The 20,142-nt window shown below is 34.7% G+C and overlaps 2 protein-coding genes across 2 annotated transcripts; both read left to right on the forward strand.

Moving 5' to 3' along the window:
* Positions 1 to 349: 349 nt before the first annotated feature.
* Positions 350 to 1,823, forward strand: LOC113689063 (DELLA protein GAI1-like). Its single transcript, XM_027206897.1, has 3 exons — positions 350 to 911; positions 1,054 to 1,182; positions 1,240 to 1,823. Exons 1-3 carry the CDS (start codon positions 350 to 352, stop codon positions 1,821 to 1,823), a joined length of 1,275 nt encoding a protein of 424 aa, XP_027062698.1.
* Positions 1,824 to 14,113: 12,290 nt separating this feature from the next.
* LOC113688952 (transcription initiation factor TFIID subunit 7-like) lies at positions 14,114 to 19,549 on the forward strand. Its single transcript, XM_027206780.2, has 6 exons — positions 14,114 to 14,253; positions 14,858 to 14,977; positions 17,866 to 17,999; positions 18,093 to 18,212; positions 18,527 to 18,596; positions 18,998 to 19,549. Exons 2-6 carry the CDS (start codon positions 14,860 to 14,862, stop codon positions 19,159 to 19,161), a joined length of 606 nt encoding a protein of 201 aa, XP_027062581.1. The 5' UTR covers positions 14,114 to 14,253; positions 14,858 to 14,859; the 3' UTR covers positions 19,162 to 19,549.
* Positions 19,550 to 20,142: the final 593 nt, after the last annotated feature.

Below are 20,142 nucleotides of genomic sequence, written 5' to 3' on the forward strand. Positions count from 1 at the left end.
TCGCCCATATAATCCCATATAAGGATTTTCAGACCAGAAACTGCTATCAGAAAGTAATTGATTTTGTCTAGACACGATATGTATCCTCTGGTTACTGCTAGATGCAGCCTGTTAAGCGATTGTTTTATCTGGTATTACGTAATGGCTTTTTTGGGTATAACTTGTATGTCCAGCAGTGGATATCAGTACCTTGAGCCATAGTTTTCATCAGTTCTGAAATTCAAGCTGAGGAACACAGTATAATTTTTTATTGAAAAAGGAGGAGAGAGATTTGAGGTTATAAATTTGCGATCATTTCAGGTATTTCTCCCTGGCCAAATTTTGTTTTTTACCACAAGACTGGGAAGATATGGATTCCTGTCTAGTAATAACCAGTTATTTGTTGCAAATCTCTTGTAATTCTGAAGAAGAGGTGGAAAGCCCATTTCCTTCTCTAACATCAGTAGAACTTCTGAAGCCACGCGGTACAAAGTTGAAACGTTTGAGGGATTCGCAAAACCTCCTTGAAGTGAGCCCTGATATCCCAAATAATTCTTGTAGCTTTCAATCCTCGCCGACTGATAAGATTATGAAATTTGAAAAAGCACGGCTGGTTCAATTAAAGTCCAAGAAGGCAGATGTTCTCTCCAGTGTAAAAGGTTGCTTTAGAGGTCAATGCGGTGTATCTTCCAAAGTTGCTCAAGACTTGGAACTTGCACTGTTAGTTCAAGCTGCAGCTGAGAAAGTTGAAGATGAAAAGTTTGTTTACGCCAGAAAATTGCTGAATATGTGCGATGTCTTAGCTTCTAAAACTGATAATTCTGTTCAAAGGGTTGTATACTACTTTGCTAAAGCACTTAACGAGAGAATTGATCAAGAGTGGGGAATAATTTCATCAGACAAACTTAAAAGGTCAAGAATGGTTGCCAATGGTTGAGGAGCTGGATAATATTTTTCTAGAACCTGTGATCATGTCATGTCAACAGGAAGTCCCGTTCTGTCTGGAAACACAATTCATATCAAGTCAACCCATACTGGAAGCTGTGACATCAACTAAGAAGGTTCATTTAATAGATTTTGAAATTGATAATGGTTCGCAGTGGACACTGATTATGGAAGCTTTTGCTGTCCGTCATGAATGTCCTCTTGAACTTCTCAAGATTACTGCCGCTGGAACCTGTGAAGAAACCATGAAAAAGACTGGCAAACAGTTGTCATCTTTTGCTTAGACCATTAACTTACCTTTCTCATTTAAGGTAGTTGCGTCAGACCTCAAGGACCTCAAGGAAGAATTCTTTGATTTAGAGGCTAATGAAGCTGTAGCAATTGACTTGGCATGCCAGCTTTGGTCACTGTTAGCATGGCCTAATCATTTAGAAGCCTTGATGGCAGTGATCCAGAATCCCAAGCCATGTTTTCTCGTGCTCAAGGAAGTGGAGGTCTGTACAAATGCACCAAATTTCCTGGAACTTTTCAAAGAAACACTCCTCTTTATCAGCGGGCTAATTGATTCCATGAATTCTTGTATGGAAAAGCACATCCTGTATAGAAAACCGGTAGAAGAAGTTCACTGGTGGGGGATGATTCATGATGTTCTCACAGCTGAAGGTACAGAGAGGACTCTGAGACATGAAAGAATTGGTTTCTGGAGATTCCTTTTCAAAAAGTTCGGTTTTGTGGAATCAGATCTCAGCCAAACATCAATATTGCAAGCAAATTTGACACTTAAAAGGTCTGATCAGTTAAGGCCTGGTACTTCGGTTATGGATGGGAAATCTCTGATCTTCAGATGGAACGAAACCTCATTTCAATCTATCTCTGCATGGGAGTTCCCCTCTGATTAAGAGTTATTGGAGCTGTGCAGTATTACTAATCTTTGCTAGCTGATTATGTCTTCTCAGGAACTTACGTCTGTAATTTTCTTGACGTGTTTTCTCTTTTTCGCAGTCAGAAAACTAGGCTTTTTAGCCTGAAGCTTGGATCAAACCAATTGGAACTCTACTCAAGCTTGGTTGATTAACAGCTGATACATATATGTAGTGATCTGGTAAACCAAACAAACAAACTAATCTAGAGTTTCTAAATAGATGACAAGATCAATTCAGCAACCTTAAATTCTAGCTTGGGAGGCATTCTAGTTTATAATTAGACAATGCCAAGTTGAACTCTGTGTATTTAATAGAAAGCATATTATTTCTGATTCAAGTTTGGAAAATGCTCTATTGATATCTGAATAAAGTCTGATGAAGTTTGACTTGGATGCTTAGTTAGACATGATTTGCTAACTTTAATGGCGAAACCTAAATATCAAGCAAATATGATTGTTGTTCTAATCACAAATATTGTGAGTTATGGACCCAGATGCACCAGGTTGAGTTATAACGGCAACATGTTAATAATAGAAAGCAATGTTTTGGATCCTTAAGAGGCTGCAAAAAATGGAGTCTTTGTGGATTTGGAGTTGCATTTCTGTCTGGCTATCAATTATTCAATGTCTGTATACATAGATCAACTATTCGTTAGGAGTTTAGAAACTCATCTATTGTCAAGTTAGGCAACACTGACATGAGGAAAATCAGCTTCAATTTCAGAAAAAATTTGGGGAGGTGATTTGTAATTGTTTAAGACTCTATTCAAAAAGAGTAACGATTTAAAAATGTAAAGGGTATGTTGCTTGGGAACCCTAAACTAGGCCTCTTAATTGGGCCATATGAGTTGAATTTTCATAAGTTCAGACTCAACTCATTTAATTTGTAATACTTTCAGATTTGAGCCATAAGTTTTGGATTAATAAATGTGAAATTCATACTCAATTCACAAAATATTTGGGTTTTGAGCCTTGTTTGGGTTTAGCCCAAACTCACTTATTACTTTTCAATTTTCTCAATATAATTACTATAACTATTAAGTTGTAAAATTAATTTAATATTCACAGGATTTTACAACATTAAAATTAAACATGAGCAAGTAATAGTTCTTAAAAAGTACATAAATAAAAATTTTTCAACAATATTTATATCTAATTCGTTTAAAATACATGAAAGATAGTAATAAAACATGCGGTCATAAGTTAATGCATCTTCAAAAGTTGGAACTTTTTCGTAGCCTTGTAACTTAAATCCAAACATCTTGATGATTTGTGTTTCTAGACCAAAAAGAAATCAACCAATATTATGCCAATATAAAAATTTACTCAACTAATAAGAAAAGTTAGAGTTTCAGTTATGCATTATCAATATTGGCTCTCAAAAAAACTAGTAGAGGAGTCTTCAGATGTATTTTTGTGTTTTGTAATTTGTATATATTTAGTATTTAGTAATAATATATTTGAATATATAATTATATACAATATCAAAATATAAATATTATATATATAGATAATTAAAAGGCCGGACCTATATCTCGTTTGAACCTAATGAGGCCCAAACTCGGCTCATATTTAATTTGGGATTATTTTTAGGTCCAAACTCATACCAGCTCACTAAAAGGTCGGGTTCACCAGACTTTTTCTTGGCTGAATGAGCCGAACTCGGGTTGGTCCAGCTCCATTGACAGTCCTACCCTGAACTATTTCTTTCGTCAGTTTTTAGCCCTTTATATCTATTGCAAGTTTCAAAATTGACCCTTGGGTTAAATACAAAAAATACCCCCTTTAATTTAGTGAATGTTCAACTTACTTCCTTATTATTTAGAAACCTACAATTTAGCACATCATGGTTTGTAAGTTTTTAAAATAGTGATGGAAATTGTCATATCTAACGTTGATAAGCAAAATGTCACAGTTGTCCCCATACAAATAAATGAATTAAATACCAAAACTTCCCATGTGGTTTAGTCAATATTCAGTTTACCTTCCCATGGTTTAAAAACCTACACAATTTTAGCCTCTCATGGTTTATAAGTTTTTGAAATTAACACTAATAGCTTTTTCGTGAAGTTTATATTGATATCCCAAATCCTTAGTTCTGCCACCGCCAAGATAACTTGAAGAAAATATTCCTGAAGACATAAGAAAATGTTTTGTATTTTTTTCTTTACTACAACAATAAAATAGATAACTCACTGTAAGCTAACTAACAATATTCGATTATAAAATATAAAGTTTTTTTATCTCTTTTTCTAATTCACACACACCCAAAGTGAACAAGCAAACATAGTGTGCTTGGTTAAAAAGTTATTTGAATTTTTTTTGGTAATAACTGTGTAGCAGTTTTTCTCATGTGATTTATATAAGATAAAGAAATGGTTGGAAAACATGCTTATAATATAAATGAAAAATGTTAGCCAATATATGAGTTATTTGGACAAAATTTTCTCTCTCCAAATTTATTGCTTTCTCTTCTTCAAGTTTTGACCAATGATAGACTACGGTTGAGTATTTTTATTTTGGCAATAGGTGTAATGGACACATTAAGTCATATTTTTGTGTTAAAAATATGTTTTACCCAACCAAGTCTCGCCAAACACATATTTTTCACAAGTCGAGATAGTTCTGATGATTTCTCTTGTAAATTAACAAATTTACTAACAATGAGGGATTATATTGTAGGTTTTGAAACGATAATATTCGCTAAACCATAGGGGATCTTTTGGCATAAGAGGTGAAATGGGCATACCAAGTCATAATTTAGTGTTAAATATTAGTTATTATCAGCACCAGGTGGAAGAGACACACATTATTCGTAAATATGGTTAGTTCTAATTATTGAAATGGACTAAAGGACCAAATTTTGATACTTTTCATTACTAAGGGGTCAATTTGAGACTTTAAATAGACGAGGGGTCAAAAGTTAACGATCAAAAGTTTTGAAACACTCTAAGTAGTTTGTCCAAATGTAAACAAGCTAAATTAAAATCTCGCAGTCTAACAATTAAATAATACGAGAAAAGACTAGTAATGACAAAATTAATGTACAACAGCAAGTTAAATTGGCTCAAGGGACATATTGTTTAGCCAATACAGTGTAAATGCTAACCGAGTGTGTAAACTGCATGTCATGCTCAACAAACACTGGTTAAGTATATATACTTAAGGGTAAATTACACTTTACCTCCTGTAATTTAGCATTTTTTACATATCTCTCGTATAGTTTCAAAAGTTATACATAATACTCTTGTAGTTTTGATTAAAGTATCAAAGTGACGAAATTGGTCCTTTGTAATAGAATCAACTGAAATGTCAAGATTACCTTTGTCTGGAATATAAAATGATTGAATTAACCAAAATATAAATGTAATATGCACGACATTTTAATCCTTTTTAGTTTAGTGTTTTTTCATATAATTCTCTCATGATTCTCAAAATCTATCCATAAACCTGTTATGGTTGACGAATAATTTCCATCTTCATATAGAGGTAATTTTGACATTTTAGTTGATTCATTATGGATTTTGTAATCTCATACTGAGCCCAAGCAAGTCCCTTCCATTCTGCTATTTCTGACTGACTCCAATAGTATATTTTGGCTTTCACTTCCAAATGACCATATGTTAAAACCTTAACACATCCTCGGTTCCTCTATCCAACCATAAAAGCTCAAATTTCTATCAACACATAATAGCTCAACTACCCAAAACATAAAACTTTTTACTCATATTCCCCAAAACACAATTTTCAAGGAAATTACAACTGATAGAGAACTTAATATGCATCTAATTGTAGCAAAATATTGTGTTAATTGATGGATTCCAATTATATTTTGTGTTTGGTGATGTTTATAAGAGTTTGAGACTAAAAATAATTTAAAAGTCGAATTTCCAGAAGACTGCTGTGAATATGGCGTGGGCATGTTCCTGGAGCTTAGGAAGTTCGGAGATCAGCGGGATTTACATCGCTTGACGGAATTATGCACCACCTATGCTGATCGCTTTTCTGCTGTTATCTAATGGGATATGGACTTTAAGTCGTATTAGTTTTTGGGAATTTTAATTACTTTTAAGATTTATTTTAGCTTTATATCCTTATCAGGAAAGTATATTTTTATCTCTATGGAAACCAATCACTTTTAAGATTTATTTTAGCTTTACATCCCAGCTAGGAAAGTAGTTTATTTCAATTAGGATTCTATTGGGAAGACAATTGGATATGTAGGCAAGAGAGACACAGAAGAGAAGTCCTATTAGTTTTTGGAACTTTTATCCCTATGGAAACCAATTACTTTTAAGATTTGTTTTAGCTTTATTAGTTTACTTTAATTAGGATTCTGGGAAGGCAGTTGGATACATGGGCAAGAGAGACGGAGAAGAGGTCTACTTAAAAGAAAAAAAAAAAAAGGAGATTAATTGGCTAGCATTTTCATTCGACTTTTTCCTCTTTCTCAACTGCTCTTGTAGGCGATTCTCTTCTTCCCTTCGTAGTCAATATTGTTATTTGTCTTTCTTTTCTTCTTAGCAACATTTCCTCCATAAAGAGTGGCTAAACACTTTTTCTAGTTGGAGGATAATCGAAACTTTGATTCTACAATAATTGTGAGAATCAATTTAATTTAATTGTTTCATCTATTCATGAGTATCTATATACTCTCTATACTTTCTTGACATGGTTATTTTGCACAGTTGAATAACTAATCACTAGAAGTCGATATGTACATAAATCACAAAAAATACAAATATTCGTTGTTCAGAAAGAAGGAAAAAGATTTGAAGAGATAAATGTTCAACATGCAATCAAAAAGTAAGAAAATTAAATACACTCATACAAGCAGACGAGTTTGGTGAGAAAAAAAATTTAGTATTTAAATGAAAGTCACAAAATTAGAAACACTACATGCATAAAAGGTACAAAAATTTTTTGAGAAGAGAAAAGCTTAATAGCTAAATAAAGAAAATTTGAAAAGACTTAGCGTGTTAAAGTGAAAGAAATCAAATTTAATGACCAGAAATTTAATATCTAAATAAAAAAGGATAAAATTCAGGATAGTCATAGTATAAATTAACTAAAAGAAATCGATAGAGAAATATATAATATGTAAATAAAAATCATGAAAAATTAAACACTTGTGCTATGAATGGAAGGAAAGGAATTTGAGGAAATAAAAACTAAATACACAAAGAAAACCAAAAATGAATGAAACGATTGTAGTTGATAAATGATTGAAAACAACTTGATGACTAAAAAAAATTTAACATTTAAATAAAAAATTGATAAAATTGGAACTTTTAGTGTCAATGGAAGGAAAAGAATTTGAGGTTATTTTAAGGGCATTGTTGATCGAAATTTTTGGTGGTCATAATAAAACATTCTTCTTGGTGTAAAGTGTATATTGTTCGCATTTTGAATTGCTTCTGACTGACAAAATTTTTTCTCACCAAATTCTTTTGCTTGTATGAGTATGTTTAATTTTCTTTCTTTTTTTTGTTTGGATATTGAACTTTTATCTCTTCAAATCCTTTTCCTTCTTTCTAAACAATGAATATTTGTATTTTTTATGTACATATTGACTTTTAGTGATTATTATTTAATCATGTCAAGAAAATATAGAAAATATGTAGATGCTCATGAATAGATGAAGCAATTCAATTAAATTGGTTCTCTCAATTATTGTAGACCCAAAGTTTCGATTATCCTCGAATTAGAAAAAGTGTTTAGCTACTCTTCATGGAGGAAATGTTGCCAAGGAGAGAAGAAAGACAAATAACAATATTGCCTATGAAGGGAACAAGAGAATGCCTATAAGAGCAGAAGAGAGAGAGGAAAAAAGTTGACTGAAAATTCTAATCAAATCTCCTTTTTTTCTTTTCTTTTAGAGTTAATCTTCTATACAGTACATACAAAATTTGGATTTCAAATTGAAATTTAGATTATGTGTCATGCATCTAATGGTAAAAGTATATATATTATTAGTATACATAAAATTAATCCTTTTTTAAGTAGACCTCTCCTCCGTCTCTCTTGCCTATACATCCAATTGTCTTCCCAATGGAATCCTAGTTAAAGTAAATTAATAAAAGTAATTGGTTTCCATAGAGATGAAAGTTCCAAAAACTAATAAGACTTCTCTTCTGTCTCTCCCTCGCCTATTTATCCAATTGTCTTCCCAATAGAATCCTAATTGAAGTAAACTACTTTCCTAGCAAAGATATAAAGCTAAAATAAATCTTAAAAGTAACTGGTTTCCATAGAGATAAAAAGTAATTGGTTTCCTAGCAAGGATAATATCTCTGTATTCTAGAATTTTTTTCATACATATGTCCGCAGGATTTTTCTCTCATGTTCTAGCACAATTTCGGCAACGTAAAGGCCAGGTAATAACTTTTCCATGAACAAGCCCCATCTATATCTATGGAATAATGATCGACAATTACTGGGATGTTTTCAATTTGCTTGATAAAATTCTTAAACTTAGTTTGGAATTTAATTTGATTCATGTATATTTGCTTCTTTTCTGCAACGTTATCAAGCTAGTGTTAGATTCATAGCCTTTTTGTTCTTTTTCTTGCTTCTTTTCTGCAAGATTTTCAAACAGAATTAGCAGCATAACTTAAGTTGATCCATACTTCATTAAATAAAAATCGGTTCTGTAATTCTGCATAGCAGGAAATCGTTATATATGGAGTTCTCCGTTGATTTTGTAATTCATGCTTTAGTAATTTTATGCTTGGTTGATTGTTGAATGGTTTGGATAGCGCTTTTTTTTTTGGAATGGAAACAACATTTTATCCCTAATACACATTAATTAAGGAAAAAAAAGTGCTTGAATATAATTATTTTAAACAACTCTAATCTTAATTCTCGATTTCATTCTATAAGGACACATGAAAGTTAACCAATACTTTTTTGAACTGGGCTTGTGCTTATTCATGATTGAATCTGAGCAGATCTTAATTGAACTCCCATATGAAAATTTGATTTTATTGTAAGGAGACAAACGAGTTGAGTCGAGTCGAGTTAAAATGTTGGAATCTCAGTTCTCATTGAGCTTCTAAAACTTGTTGAGTTTGAATTCAATATGAGTTTAGCTTACTAGACCTCATATTCGAGTTTGATCAATAATAGCTCTTTAATCAAGTTCAATTATATGCTCAATCAAGCTTAAGTTATATGAACTAATAATTTATATAGTTATAAACAAGAGATATGATTGAGATTTCACACTAATAAATATAAAAAATAAGAATATATAATTGTGTTTGAAGATCAATTGAGTTTGATTAAACTCCAAAAGCTTTCGAGCATCACATACAATAAAAAGGCCTGAGCTCAAGTTCGTCAAACTACTCGAGCTGCTTGAATTCGGTTTCAAACTCAGTCAACACAAGCTGAGTGAGTTTTGGAATGCTGTAAATTAACTGTTCGCATAATTTGTGTGTTCGAATGACCACATTTCTGCTTTGGGTGGTGGTAAATACTCACTTGGTGTTGGTGGATCTGTTTTTGGATCCGTTTTTATCTTGTCTCATTATTATGGTTTTCATTTGTTCATTTCGCATTAGAATGTGTTTGTGGATGCAACTTTTCTCTGAAGTGCTCATATTAGTACTATTCCTATTCACAATTGTGACACGAACAATTCAAGTTTATGACCTCCCTCTACTGTATTCCTTTGCTTTCATCAACATAATCATGGCTGCAGAAAGTAGTAAATGGATGCAGCAGAGATGAGTGCAGTAGATAGACTATCAAACCTTCCCATAAATGTCATCCAAAATATCATAGGATGCATGCCCATTCGAGATGCGGCAAGAACGAGTATTTTGTCGAGCAAATGGAGATATGTTTGGGCTGAATATCCAGAGCTTGTTCTTGACAAGCAATTCTACACGGAGATGGTGCGAAGCAAATCACCGATCCTCTTCCAGTCCGAATATGGAAACATAGTCAATGGAATACTTTTTCAACACCTTGGACCCATTCTGAAATTTGGTCTTGACATTCCAGAATTGCAGTCATCTCGATACTCCAATATTGATCAGTGGTTGCTATTTGTGTCAAGAAAGGATGTCACAAAACTCATTCTTCATAACAGAAGTCCTAATCGTTACAAAGTACCATCTTATGCATTCAGTTGTCCAAAACTTGCTGATCTAAATGTGACTGGGTGTATTTTCAGTGCACCAAAGGGCTTAGATGGCTGCAGAAAGCTCACTTACCTTTTTCTGACATCAGTCGCCTTCGAGTTCTCAGTCCTCAATTTCCCTCAGCTTCTTCAATTGACCTTGCTGTTCTGGAATCCATCTTTTATCTATATCTGCTCCATCACTTAAAAGCTTGACTCTTCTGGGCAACGATAGTCTGGACTTGAGCAATTATATCACCTGCAAAGACCTGGTAGTAGCGGGTATTGCATTTTCAAAAGAAGTTGAACATCATGAACTGGAAAAGAAAATTACTCTAACGAAGCTCCTTGGCTGTTGGCCCAAACTCAAGCGTCTTTTGTTTGACGAATCTTTTTTCCAGGTACTTGGTTATTTCTATTTGTTTCTGGTTTACACGGATGAGGTAGTTTGACCTTGAACATGTTCGATTTTTTAATGGATTTCATCTCATGTTCTACTTCATAGCATCTGGCCGCAGGTGATATCCCCCACAAGCTTCCAGTCGATCTGCTTAACTCCTTGGTATATATTATACCGATGGAATTCACTTATAAATGGGACGAGATCGCTTGCATTCTTTGCTTACTGCGGAGTGCATTGAACTTGTCTAAATTGGATATTTGGTCGGTAAGGACATTAGGCTTACGGTTTTTAACCCAATGAAAAGATGGAAGTGGTACTGATTTTGTTTTCGGAATGCATATAACAGAGTAATCGGATCAAATCTGACGAGAAAACACTCCAGCACTTGAAAGAACCAGGTCTGATGAAGGAAAGTTTGAATGGACTCAAGACTGTGATCATTAGAAACTTTAAGGGTTCAACAGCTGAACTGCTTCTTGTTAAGCTTTTATTAGCCTGCTCCCCGTCACTTGAAAGAATGTGTATTCAAGAGAACCAAGGCCTTGACCCAATTGAAAGGTTGAACATATCAAAGGAGTTGATGCAGTTTTCACGAGCATCGCCCAAAGCAGAAATGTTTTTCCGACCATTTGGTTTTGATTTCCATTGATGTTAGTTGACTGGATTTATTGTTCTAGTTTTGTTTTGGAAAGTTCCCTCTTATTTTCCTCTCGCGGGCATGTCCCAAAGTTTTCTCCTTTATCTCTCAATTTAATCACATTTAGTTTCACGAAAAGGACATGCATACATTATGAATAAACGATAATGTGAATCTTGCAAAGGCAATTAATATTTGATGTTACAGGCATAATTTTTGAAGGAGGAAAAGCAATATTGCAAGCCTTCAATTGCTAATAATTAAGTAATACCTAACACAATCTCACTAGTTTTTTTTATAAGGTGAACATACACGTAATTAAGTTCAAAGTGGAAAGGACTGAGTGTTATTAGGATTCCGCATAGTTGGATTCGATTGTTATGTTTTTTACATTATTTTGTACACAATTACATTAATTTGTTGATTTCATGGTAAAAATGGTGTGTGAAGAGGTGATTTTCGGGATCAATAGGCGGCACTAAAGCGCGGGAGTGAGCTCCTGAAGTGGATACTGCTTCACAGAAGTCACCTGCTCAAATTATCAGTGGTGGGGCTGAGTCCCCCGATTTTCCTCCGACGATCTAATTAGCTTAGATTGAGAGGGAATTTAGTGAGAGTTTTTGGGATAGTGTTTCTTACAGAGTATTTTTCTTGTCCCTTTTTTCTGAGTGAGATTTCTGCATTTATATGGGACAATTGGGAGGGAATGGCGGTAGGGATCAACTTCCCAGATCTTGGCAAACTGAGCATGTCAGTCTATCCCATCTAGGGATGGCAATGGGGGCGGGTGCCCGCGGGTGCCCGCCCCGCGGGGGGCTCACGGGGCGGGGGTTGGGGCGGGGGGTGGGGCGGGGGCGGGGGGGAATTTTTTCCCCCCGCTTAGAAACGGGGCGGGGGGCGGGGGTATACTCCCCCGCCCCACCACCCCCAAAAAAAAAAAATATATATATATATATATATATATATATATAAATGACTATATATTATATGTAAGTTAATTCGTTATAAACTTATGATAATGATATTATTAGTTAGATGTATTATATAATGTATATTAGTTTATGTAATATAATTGATATTATCAATTATATGAATAATTATACATGTCTACTAATAGAATTTATTAATTAGTTATACTAAATTTACTAATACATTTATACTAAATTTCTAATTACACTTAATAGAATAACACTTTTTTCTCATAAAAAAGCACAAACACAATGATGAATTAGTGATTGCATTTGTACTAAAAGTGAAAATCTGACTATTTTAGTTATATTTATTTCATCATATTGGATTGTATTCAAATAACTTCTGTTTGATTGTTTTTATGAGTTTCAATTGTAAAATTACAATGAATAATAATTTGGTGATGTGTTGATATTTTAATACTTGATTATTTATTAAAATTTAATTATAATAAAATTATATAATAAAATTTTATTAACCCCGCGGGTGCCCCCGCGAGGGAAGCCGGGCAAGGCGGGGCGGGGGCGGGGTGGGGCGGGGGGAGCGGGAGGCGGGGGACGGGGCGGGGGACGGGGGAAACTAATAGGCAACGGGACGGGGGACGGGGGAGGGGTCCCCCCGCCCCAACCCCGCCCCGTTGCCATCCCTAATCCCATCAGGTCTGTCAGACAGGCTTTATCAGACGTCTTGTTCCCTTGCGAGTGTCAGTCTGTGACCTGACCTCAGCTGTCCCATCAAACACAGTGGAACTTCATGGTGGCCACCGCGATGGCCGAGGTGATCGGGATGAATATTGGATCCTCAGGAGTATCCACCTCGGGTCGGTATGAAGAGGCCGAGGTGAAATTCGAAGCCGAGGTGGAATTTGGGGAAGGCGGAGCCTGCTTAATGAAGCTAGGCCGAAATGACCACCCTCAGTGTGCATGAAAAAAAAAAAATGTTAAACACGTATTCAATATAACATTAAAATGTATTTATATACCAGAAATTTAAAAATTTGAGCATGTACAACAATAGGACAAAACTACGACAAACACAATCGCACTGAATCCTTATTTAACTCTACTAAGAAGTAGGATCAATTTCCACGAGATACAGGTGTAAGCAAATTGATCATGCCAATTAATCATATGCATCCTCGAGAAGAATGCTTCTTTTCATACATACTGATGATGCTTTAACGTAATTTACATAGAGCTAGGCCAAAAGATTCTGGTTCCATTTGTATTTTAATTCCTGTACTGATATCTTTGATTGGTTCTGGACTAAAAATTGGAGGAATATGGAACAATTGTTTCTCCTATGATCAGAGGAAGGAGGGAAAAGGACATCTGATAGCTGATATGTGTCAATGAAATTGATTGAAGGAAATTTTTACACAATGAAGGTTGTAATTTTTTTGCGTGTGCAATTGCTGGAGTGTTAATTTTAATTCCATCAGTTCAATATTTAAAAGTTTCTTTACTGTAATTTGATTGAACCCGTTCAATGTTTTTATTTTAATCAAATGCTTGAGAAGCTGAATATTCCCAGAAACTACTTTGCTATATTAATGGAAGGGAAAGAATTTAATGGAAACAATTACTGAATTATAACTCTTAGTATTAATGGAAGGGAAAGAATTTAATGTTATTGGAAGAGTAGATTTGTCCAAAAAATTTAATACTCAAAATAGAATTTTCTTCTCGGCATAAAGTTTAATTTGTTTGCATTTTGGGGGTGCTAAGTATAAGTAAGTCCCACATTCAGGGGTCAATCGGTAATTAACTCTTTGTGAAATAAACATTTCTAGTCCATTTAGATTAACTATTTTTGAAAGTATTTTTGAAAATTTTTATTATAACAGATTTTTTAAAATATATTTTGGGATATTTTTAAAAAATATTTTCAAATATTTAAGAATAGTAGTATTTTTAAAATATTTTTGAAATATTTTAAAATATTAAAAAATTAGACTTTTTTTTAGAGTGTGTTTTAAAAATTTTTATAATCTTTAAAAAACTAATTTTTGAAAAAGGACCCAAACAGACTCATTTTTTCAAGAAAACAAAGCACAGGAGAAGATGTCCTTGTATCTTTTCGGGTTAGCAAGCTTTGACCATGCATACCCGATTGAGTTGGATCGGATCATCAATTACCCGACCCTATTTCAAATTCTATCCTTAATCTCCAAAAACCTCCTTATTAGTTATTACATCGTTTTTGTTTGCCGGGTTTCTGTTCTGCCTTCTGGGCTTCTTGAAGCAAAATTTCTGCAACTGAAATTCCAGGTGATTTTACTTTTCCATGAAGAACTCCCTTCTGTATCCATAGAATAATGACTTTCAATTGCGGGGATGTTTTCAATTTGTTTGATAGAATGAACCGCAGCTTGGTTTGGGATTTAATTGGTTCTCACTATTTCTGCTTCTTTTCTGCAATCAATGCTAAGCTAGTGATATATTCTTGATTTTTTTTAAAATTTTTGCTTCTTGTCTGAAAGATTGCAAATAGAATTAGCTGCATAATTTAGGTGGCGATCCATACATCATTTCTTCAAAATGGGTTCAAGTGTTTCAAGCTGAAAAAACTTCTTTAATCCTGTAAAGCTGCAAAAGTAGCATTACGAATTTCCCTTTTTTATACTAATTGCAAAATCAAAAAGACAAATCAGTAATTTCATTTGCTTATCCAATCCAAAAATAAAGTTTTGGAGTTTGGAGTTGGCAGCCTCTAAATTCTTCTCATTCCCTAACTGACCGATGGATGCCTGAATTCAGACACCAGTTTGTATAGAACATCCTCTTTGTGGTAGAAATCAAGAGCGATGAGCCAAAGAAATAAGCTGTTCGAATAATTGCTTTAGATGATTTTTTTTTTTGGGTTTGTGTGCAGGCATGGAAGAGCAATTTATACTACGGGTTCCACCTTCGGTAGCCGAACGGTTAGACCGTCTCTTGAGTGAAAATGCATCTTCATCTTCTGATGACAAGTCATTAGATTTAACCTTTTCTGGTGAGCAACTGATTTAGCAATCTGTATTCTTAAATTTGTGTTCAATTAATAAATTGAAAATGTACGTAAGAAGCATCAAGAAAGGATTTTATTAGGAATTAGTGCAATTCAATTATTTGGTTTAATTGAACGTTTTGCTATGCTTCTTCTTTATTCAGATTAAGGCATGTCAATGTTTGTTTGAAGCTTTTATAGTTTCTTTTCACTGCTGATGTTGCTTCTCTCGGTGCAGCTGAGCTGCTTTTTGGTAGTATTTTGTACTTAAGTGCAATCTGTTGTTCCCTGATGTTTGCTAATGTTAGTGTTGGCAATGTTTAAATTACTCACACCTGCATATATACATATTTCCTTTGGTGCTTTTGATGTTTTTGAATCTCACAGGACAGTTTGATTGGCTCGCTGAACCTTGATTTGAATAGTCCTTTTAATCTAAAAGTTGGTCACTTGTTTTCCACTCTTATCTTCTAAAGAGATTGCTTACCTATGTCAAACTTGGTTCAGTCGTCCTTTATACAATTTGTATAATAACTCTTTCCTATTAGATTCTGTCTTATGGTTGTAGTTTCCAACCTTGGCGCTTGACAGCCCACTTGGGCTTTTGGGGATTTCTTTTTTCATCAGCGTCCTTGAGTATCCTAGTAGATAAGGTTACGGAAAATCGGAGAAGGAGAGGGGCAATAGATATTAGGATGTTATTGGACCTTTTTCTATTATTGCTGCCATTCCTGCTGGGCTCAAGTTGTATCTCTTTGGTAAAAATTTGCCAGTTAGGAGACTAAAGAACTTGGTCAGCAAATTTGTCCAACCAAAATTGCATCTGTCCACATTGCCTTTTTCTTCAGAAATTAAGATTCAACGAGGTTTTAATTTTCTTCTGTCCCTATCCTCACTGATTCTCTTGAATGATGCATGATACCTTTTTCTTTTTGCTCTCTCTCTCTCTCTCTCTCTCTATTTATGCACACAATACACATGTATATGGTCCATACCAAATTCTTAATTAGTTACCTGATCTGGAGTGGTGGTGTTGTTCTTCTAGGACCTTGTTCTTATATTTGAAGTGTGGTCTTAACCATTTTCTTGAAACAGTTTTGGAAAATGGGAAGTAAGAATCAGGAAAGCAAATACACGTAAATGCACAACTTAAGCTGCCCATAAGCAGTCTAAGTTCAATTGACATAGGATTCATGTAACTTAAACTGCACATGAGCAGTCTAAGTTCAATTGAAATAGGATTCACATCTTTCAAGTGAAGATCTCATCTCTGTTGGAGAGTTGAAAATGGAAAGCTGGTTACAAATATTTGAATCTTTGGATAAGCCCACAACCAGTTTTTATCAGATAAATATTGGGAGGATGGGATATAATGTAATCAGATCACCAATATGAGTTTCATTTGGTAAAGGAGCATGGGCCAACAAATGGGTATCAATTTAAATCATGCATGTTAATGGTGATCAGAAGGATTTTATGTGAATTTGTATGTTGCTTTCATTTCCTTGATATATGCAAATGTGGCAGTTTGAAAATTATTCCCATACTTGAGATCAAATAATTTTACAAAGAAAAAAAAACGGAAAATACAAAAGGTTGTAAGAAAAACTGCATTTTCCAATTTCCGTCCTCCTTGTGGTCATGGTATAAATCCTGTCCTTCCATCTGCGCTCCTCACCCTATCTCCACAGCCCCTGCAATCTGTCTCTCTCTCTCTCTCTCTGCCTCCCACTTCCTCTCCCTCCCTTATTACCCTTCTGCTAGCTCTAGCTCTATGTTTTTTGCTTGTTGTGGCTCTTCACTAGTTGTGAAATTGCTGTAGTGGCCATTGCTGTCTTTCTCGATTTGATGCAATGGTTTAGTGGATCCACAATTTACTTAACATAGGGAGCAATTTGACATCTATGAATAAATTTGTTATTTTGTAGGTCGGTGGATCTATCATAGGTTGTAGTTCAAGCTTGGGACTTGGATTATTTTGTTTCTAGTTTTTGAGAAATTGTATGGCTGTTGGAGGTCTAGGGAGCTGAAAGATGTTTATTTTTTGGATAGTTTGGACATTGAAGTGTGAGTATTCACCATTGGCGTTATTGTTGGTCTCTTTTATATGATTTTCAAGGACTTATCTTTAATTGTTAATTCACAAAAAAAAAATTCATAAAAAGGAGTTGAATTGTGTAAAATCGGCCTCTTCAGATGGATGTGGTGGTTGATGGTGGCAGTCTCGTGCTACTTGTGGGGGGTAGGGGAAGGCAGACTGGTCAATGCTATTGGGAAAGGGGATAAGAAAGCCTGAAGGAAACTGAATTAAGAAATAGAGGTCATAAAGGAAACTTTTTTTGGGCAAAAATGCATAAAACCCGTTCCTAAATGTTCAATCAAATGCTTCATTGCCTTTGATAACACCAATGCTGATTCTCTAGTATATCATTCCAATCCAATTTTGACTCCCAAGTGGAAACAAATGGGCCCCATGGTTAATTCAGAGCTGATTGATATCATGATATGAATCATTGTCTTTTAACTTCACCAAGGATAATACATGTTTGAAATGCATTCAAGTGAATCCACAACTTTGTCTAATCATGAATAATGACGGTGAAATATTATTTATGTGTCAGTCCAAGTAACGACACAAACTCAAGATTCTGAATGTAAGAGATGAAACTGTGTCTGAATGAACACTTTCTCTGTCAACTGTTACAGCATGAAAAATTAGACTTGGTGGATAAATGTTAACGAATTTCTGGATATTGCATGAATTAATATGGTTTACATATTATTGTTTGCTATGCTGCCAACATTTAAAAGCCCTTCTCAATCCTTAATTGATTGGCATAAATTTTATTTTCTTCATCATCAATCTTCTTGAGGACTTGATTGATATTTTGTAGAGGATAGCAGAAGTGGCACATTTTCAGTAGGAAATGATCACTTCCCTGCATTTCTCTTGGATTTACCTGGCACTGTGGAGTCATACAAAACTTATGATGATAGCGTTCTGATTAAAACTGCAGATATTGGTCAAGTATGCTGTCTTCTTGTCAATTATTGTTTTGTAACATTCATGACATCTGGAGAGTTCTTAGTTCAATTTTGTAAAATTTGTGATGACTTGCAGATGATTATGGTGAAGGAGGAAGGTGACAATGTTCCAGATGAGGTGGAGTACAGACACGGCCTCACCCCTCCGATGAGGGATGCTCGAAGGCGAAGGTTTCGCAGAGAACCAGATCTAAATGTATGTGGCCTTGTGAACTGTCTCTTCTTCCAGTATACTCTCTCTCTCTCTCTCTCACACACACACACACACACACAGAAAAAAAAAAGAAAGAAAAAAAAGCTCACAACTCAGACAGAGACATACACAAAGATACATTATGGCTGCAATGGGTGTGAGAAAGTGGTTCATTGTCATGAAGCGTCAATCACATATTTTGTAACTGTAGGCATGTCTGCATGGATAGCTATATAAGTTCAACAATGAGTGCTAATATTATATTGGTTTTTACTATTTATTTAAGTGAGTTATGGTGCACTTGTGTCATTTTGCAGCCGGAGCTGGTTCGGCGTGCTGAGAAAGATTTGCAGAATATTATGGCTGGTGGAACCGCTGAGAATATTGATATCCTTCCAGTTACTCTGGCTTTCAGAATGTGAAGTAGTCAGCTTTTATGGACTTAATTGAGACTAGTGATTTGTTAAATTTTCTTTAGTTCATACTGTGACAGATGATTGTGTTGTACTTGCATAAGAGAATCCTAACTTGCCAAGGTAACTTTTCATTATTCTAGCTTTTTGTGTAATCTGATACTTTCATTTTGTTTGTTTCATTGTTAGATGTTACAGGGAGGTCGTGCGCATACAATTGAAGCAGGAATTCAGAATGCCACATTCTTTTAATAGTTACCATTGTGACTTGAGAGGATTGTGGAAGTTTATGTATGCTGCGAAACTGTGCATTCCTCAGATTTTTTTTTTTCAAAAGTGTATAATTTTATCGTTGTTATTCCTTGACTAACTTACATGTTGAAGCCGTTGAGCACGAGGAAGATGGCGAGGAAAATGCTCGTAATGCAAGTAAGAAGGTGGAACCTAAGCCTCCAGAGAAGCCTGATGTACCTGAGGCTGAGACGGCTGGTGGGGAGCCAGACAGAAGCGATTCTGATGAGTCTGATGATTCAATGTGATGGAGGTCCTTCATTTAAGCTTAAGTAGGTGGTTAGACATACTATTTGCATATTTAACTTGTAGGGTCGTGGGTCATCATCAAATGTTTATGTCTAGGGGTTTCTAGTTAAAGGAGTTAAAAGTAGTTTATGGTTTGGTGTGCCCTGTTTGGATCTTGTAGTGTTGATAGTCTACTTGAGATTCAACATTTTTGTTGTATTTTCAAACATTGGATAAGTTGTATATACCAATAGGATGTTAGGTATCTAATGAGAGTGGAATCATTGTAGCTAAGGTATTCTGGCAGAGTTAAATTTGTCAGATGGGACATGGTCTGTCAACCCCTTTTTTCTTTGGGTGGGGCGACCTATACTCAAGGAAGTTGAGGACATTTACCTGTCTTCCCCACTGGGATGTTGTGGTGTTTATAGCTTTTTCGAAGTTCATTGTTTTGTTGTTCTAGTGCAGTGACTAGACTGATGGTTCTCGATCATTTGATAGGCAAGTAAAAGAATTGGAAGGAGTGCACTTTCCTTCCGGGACAAGTTTTCCTCCCAAACGTGGCCTGATTTGGATGGAAAGGTTAGGGATGTAATCGAGTCGAGTTGAGTTCAAATAGTACACTAAAGCTCGATTTGAGTTAAAAAATTGGGATTTGAACTCGAACTTGACTTTGTCGAGATCTTGAAAGTTAAGCTTCAACTCGATTTCGATTTAATTTGCATTACTCGAGTTTGAACTCGAACTTAGGCTTATGGAGTTCAATCAACCTAATGGAGGGTAAGAAATATAATTTTATATTTTATATAATTTTAAATAAGAAACAAAATTGATATTTCATACTAATAAATAAAAATAATAAAAAAAATTTATTTATGTGAAGTTCGATTGAATCTATTTAAATTAGATAAATTTTTTAGTTTTATATATTAAACTCAAGCTCAATTCATCAAGTAGCTCGAGCTGCTTGAATTCGAGCTCGAATTCGATCAATGCGAGTT

This window comes from Coffea arabica, chromosome 5c (genome assembly GCF_036785885.1).
Source record: "Coffea arabica cultivar ET-39 chromosome 5c, Coffea Arabica ET-39 HiFi, whole genome shotgun sequence".
In the NCBI taxonomy this organism is placed as follows: domain Eukaryota; kingdom Viridiplantae; phylum Streptophyta; class Magnoliopsida; order Gentianales; family Rubiaceae; genus Coffea; species Coffea arabica.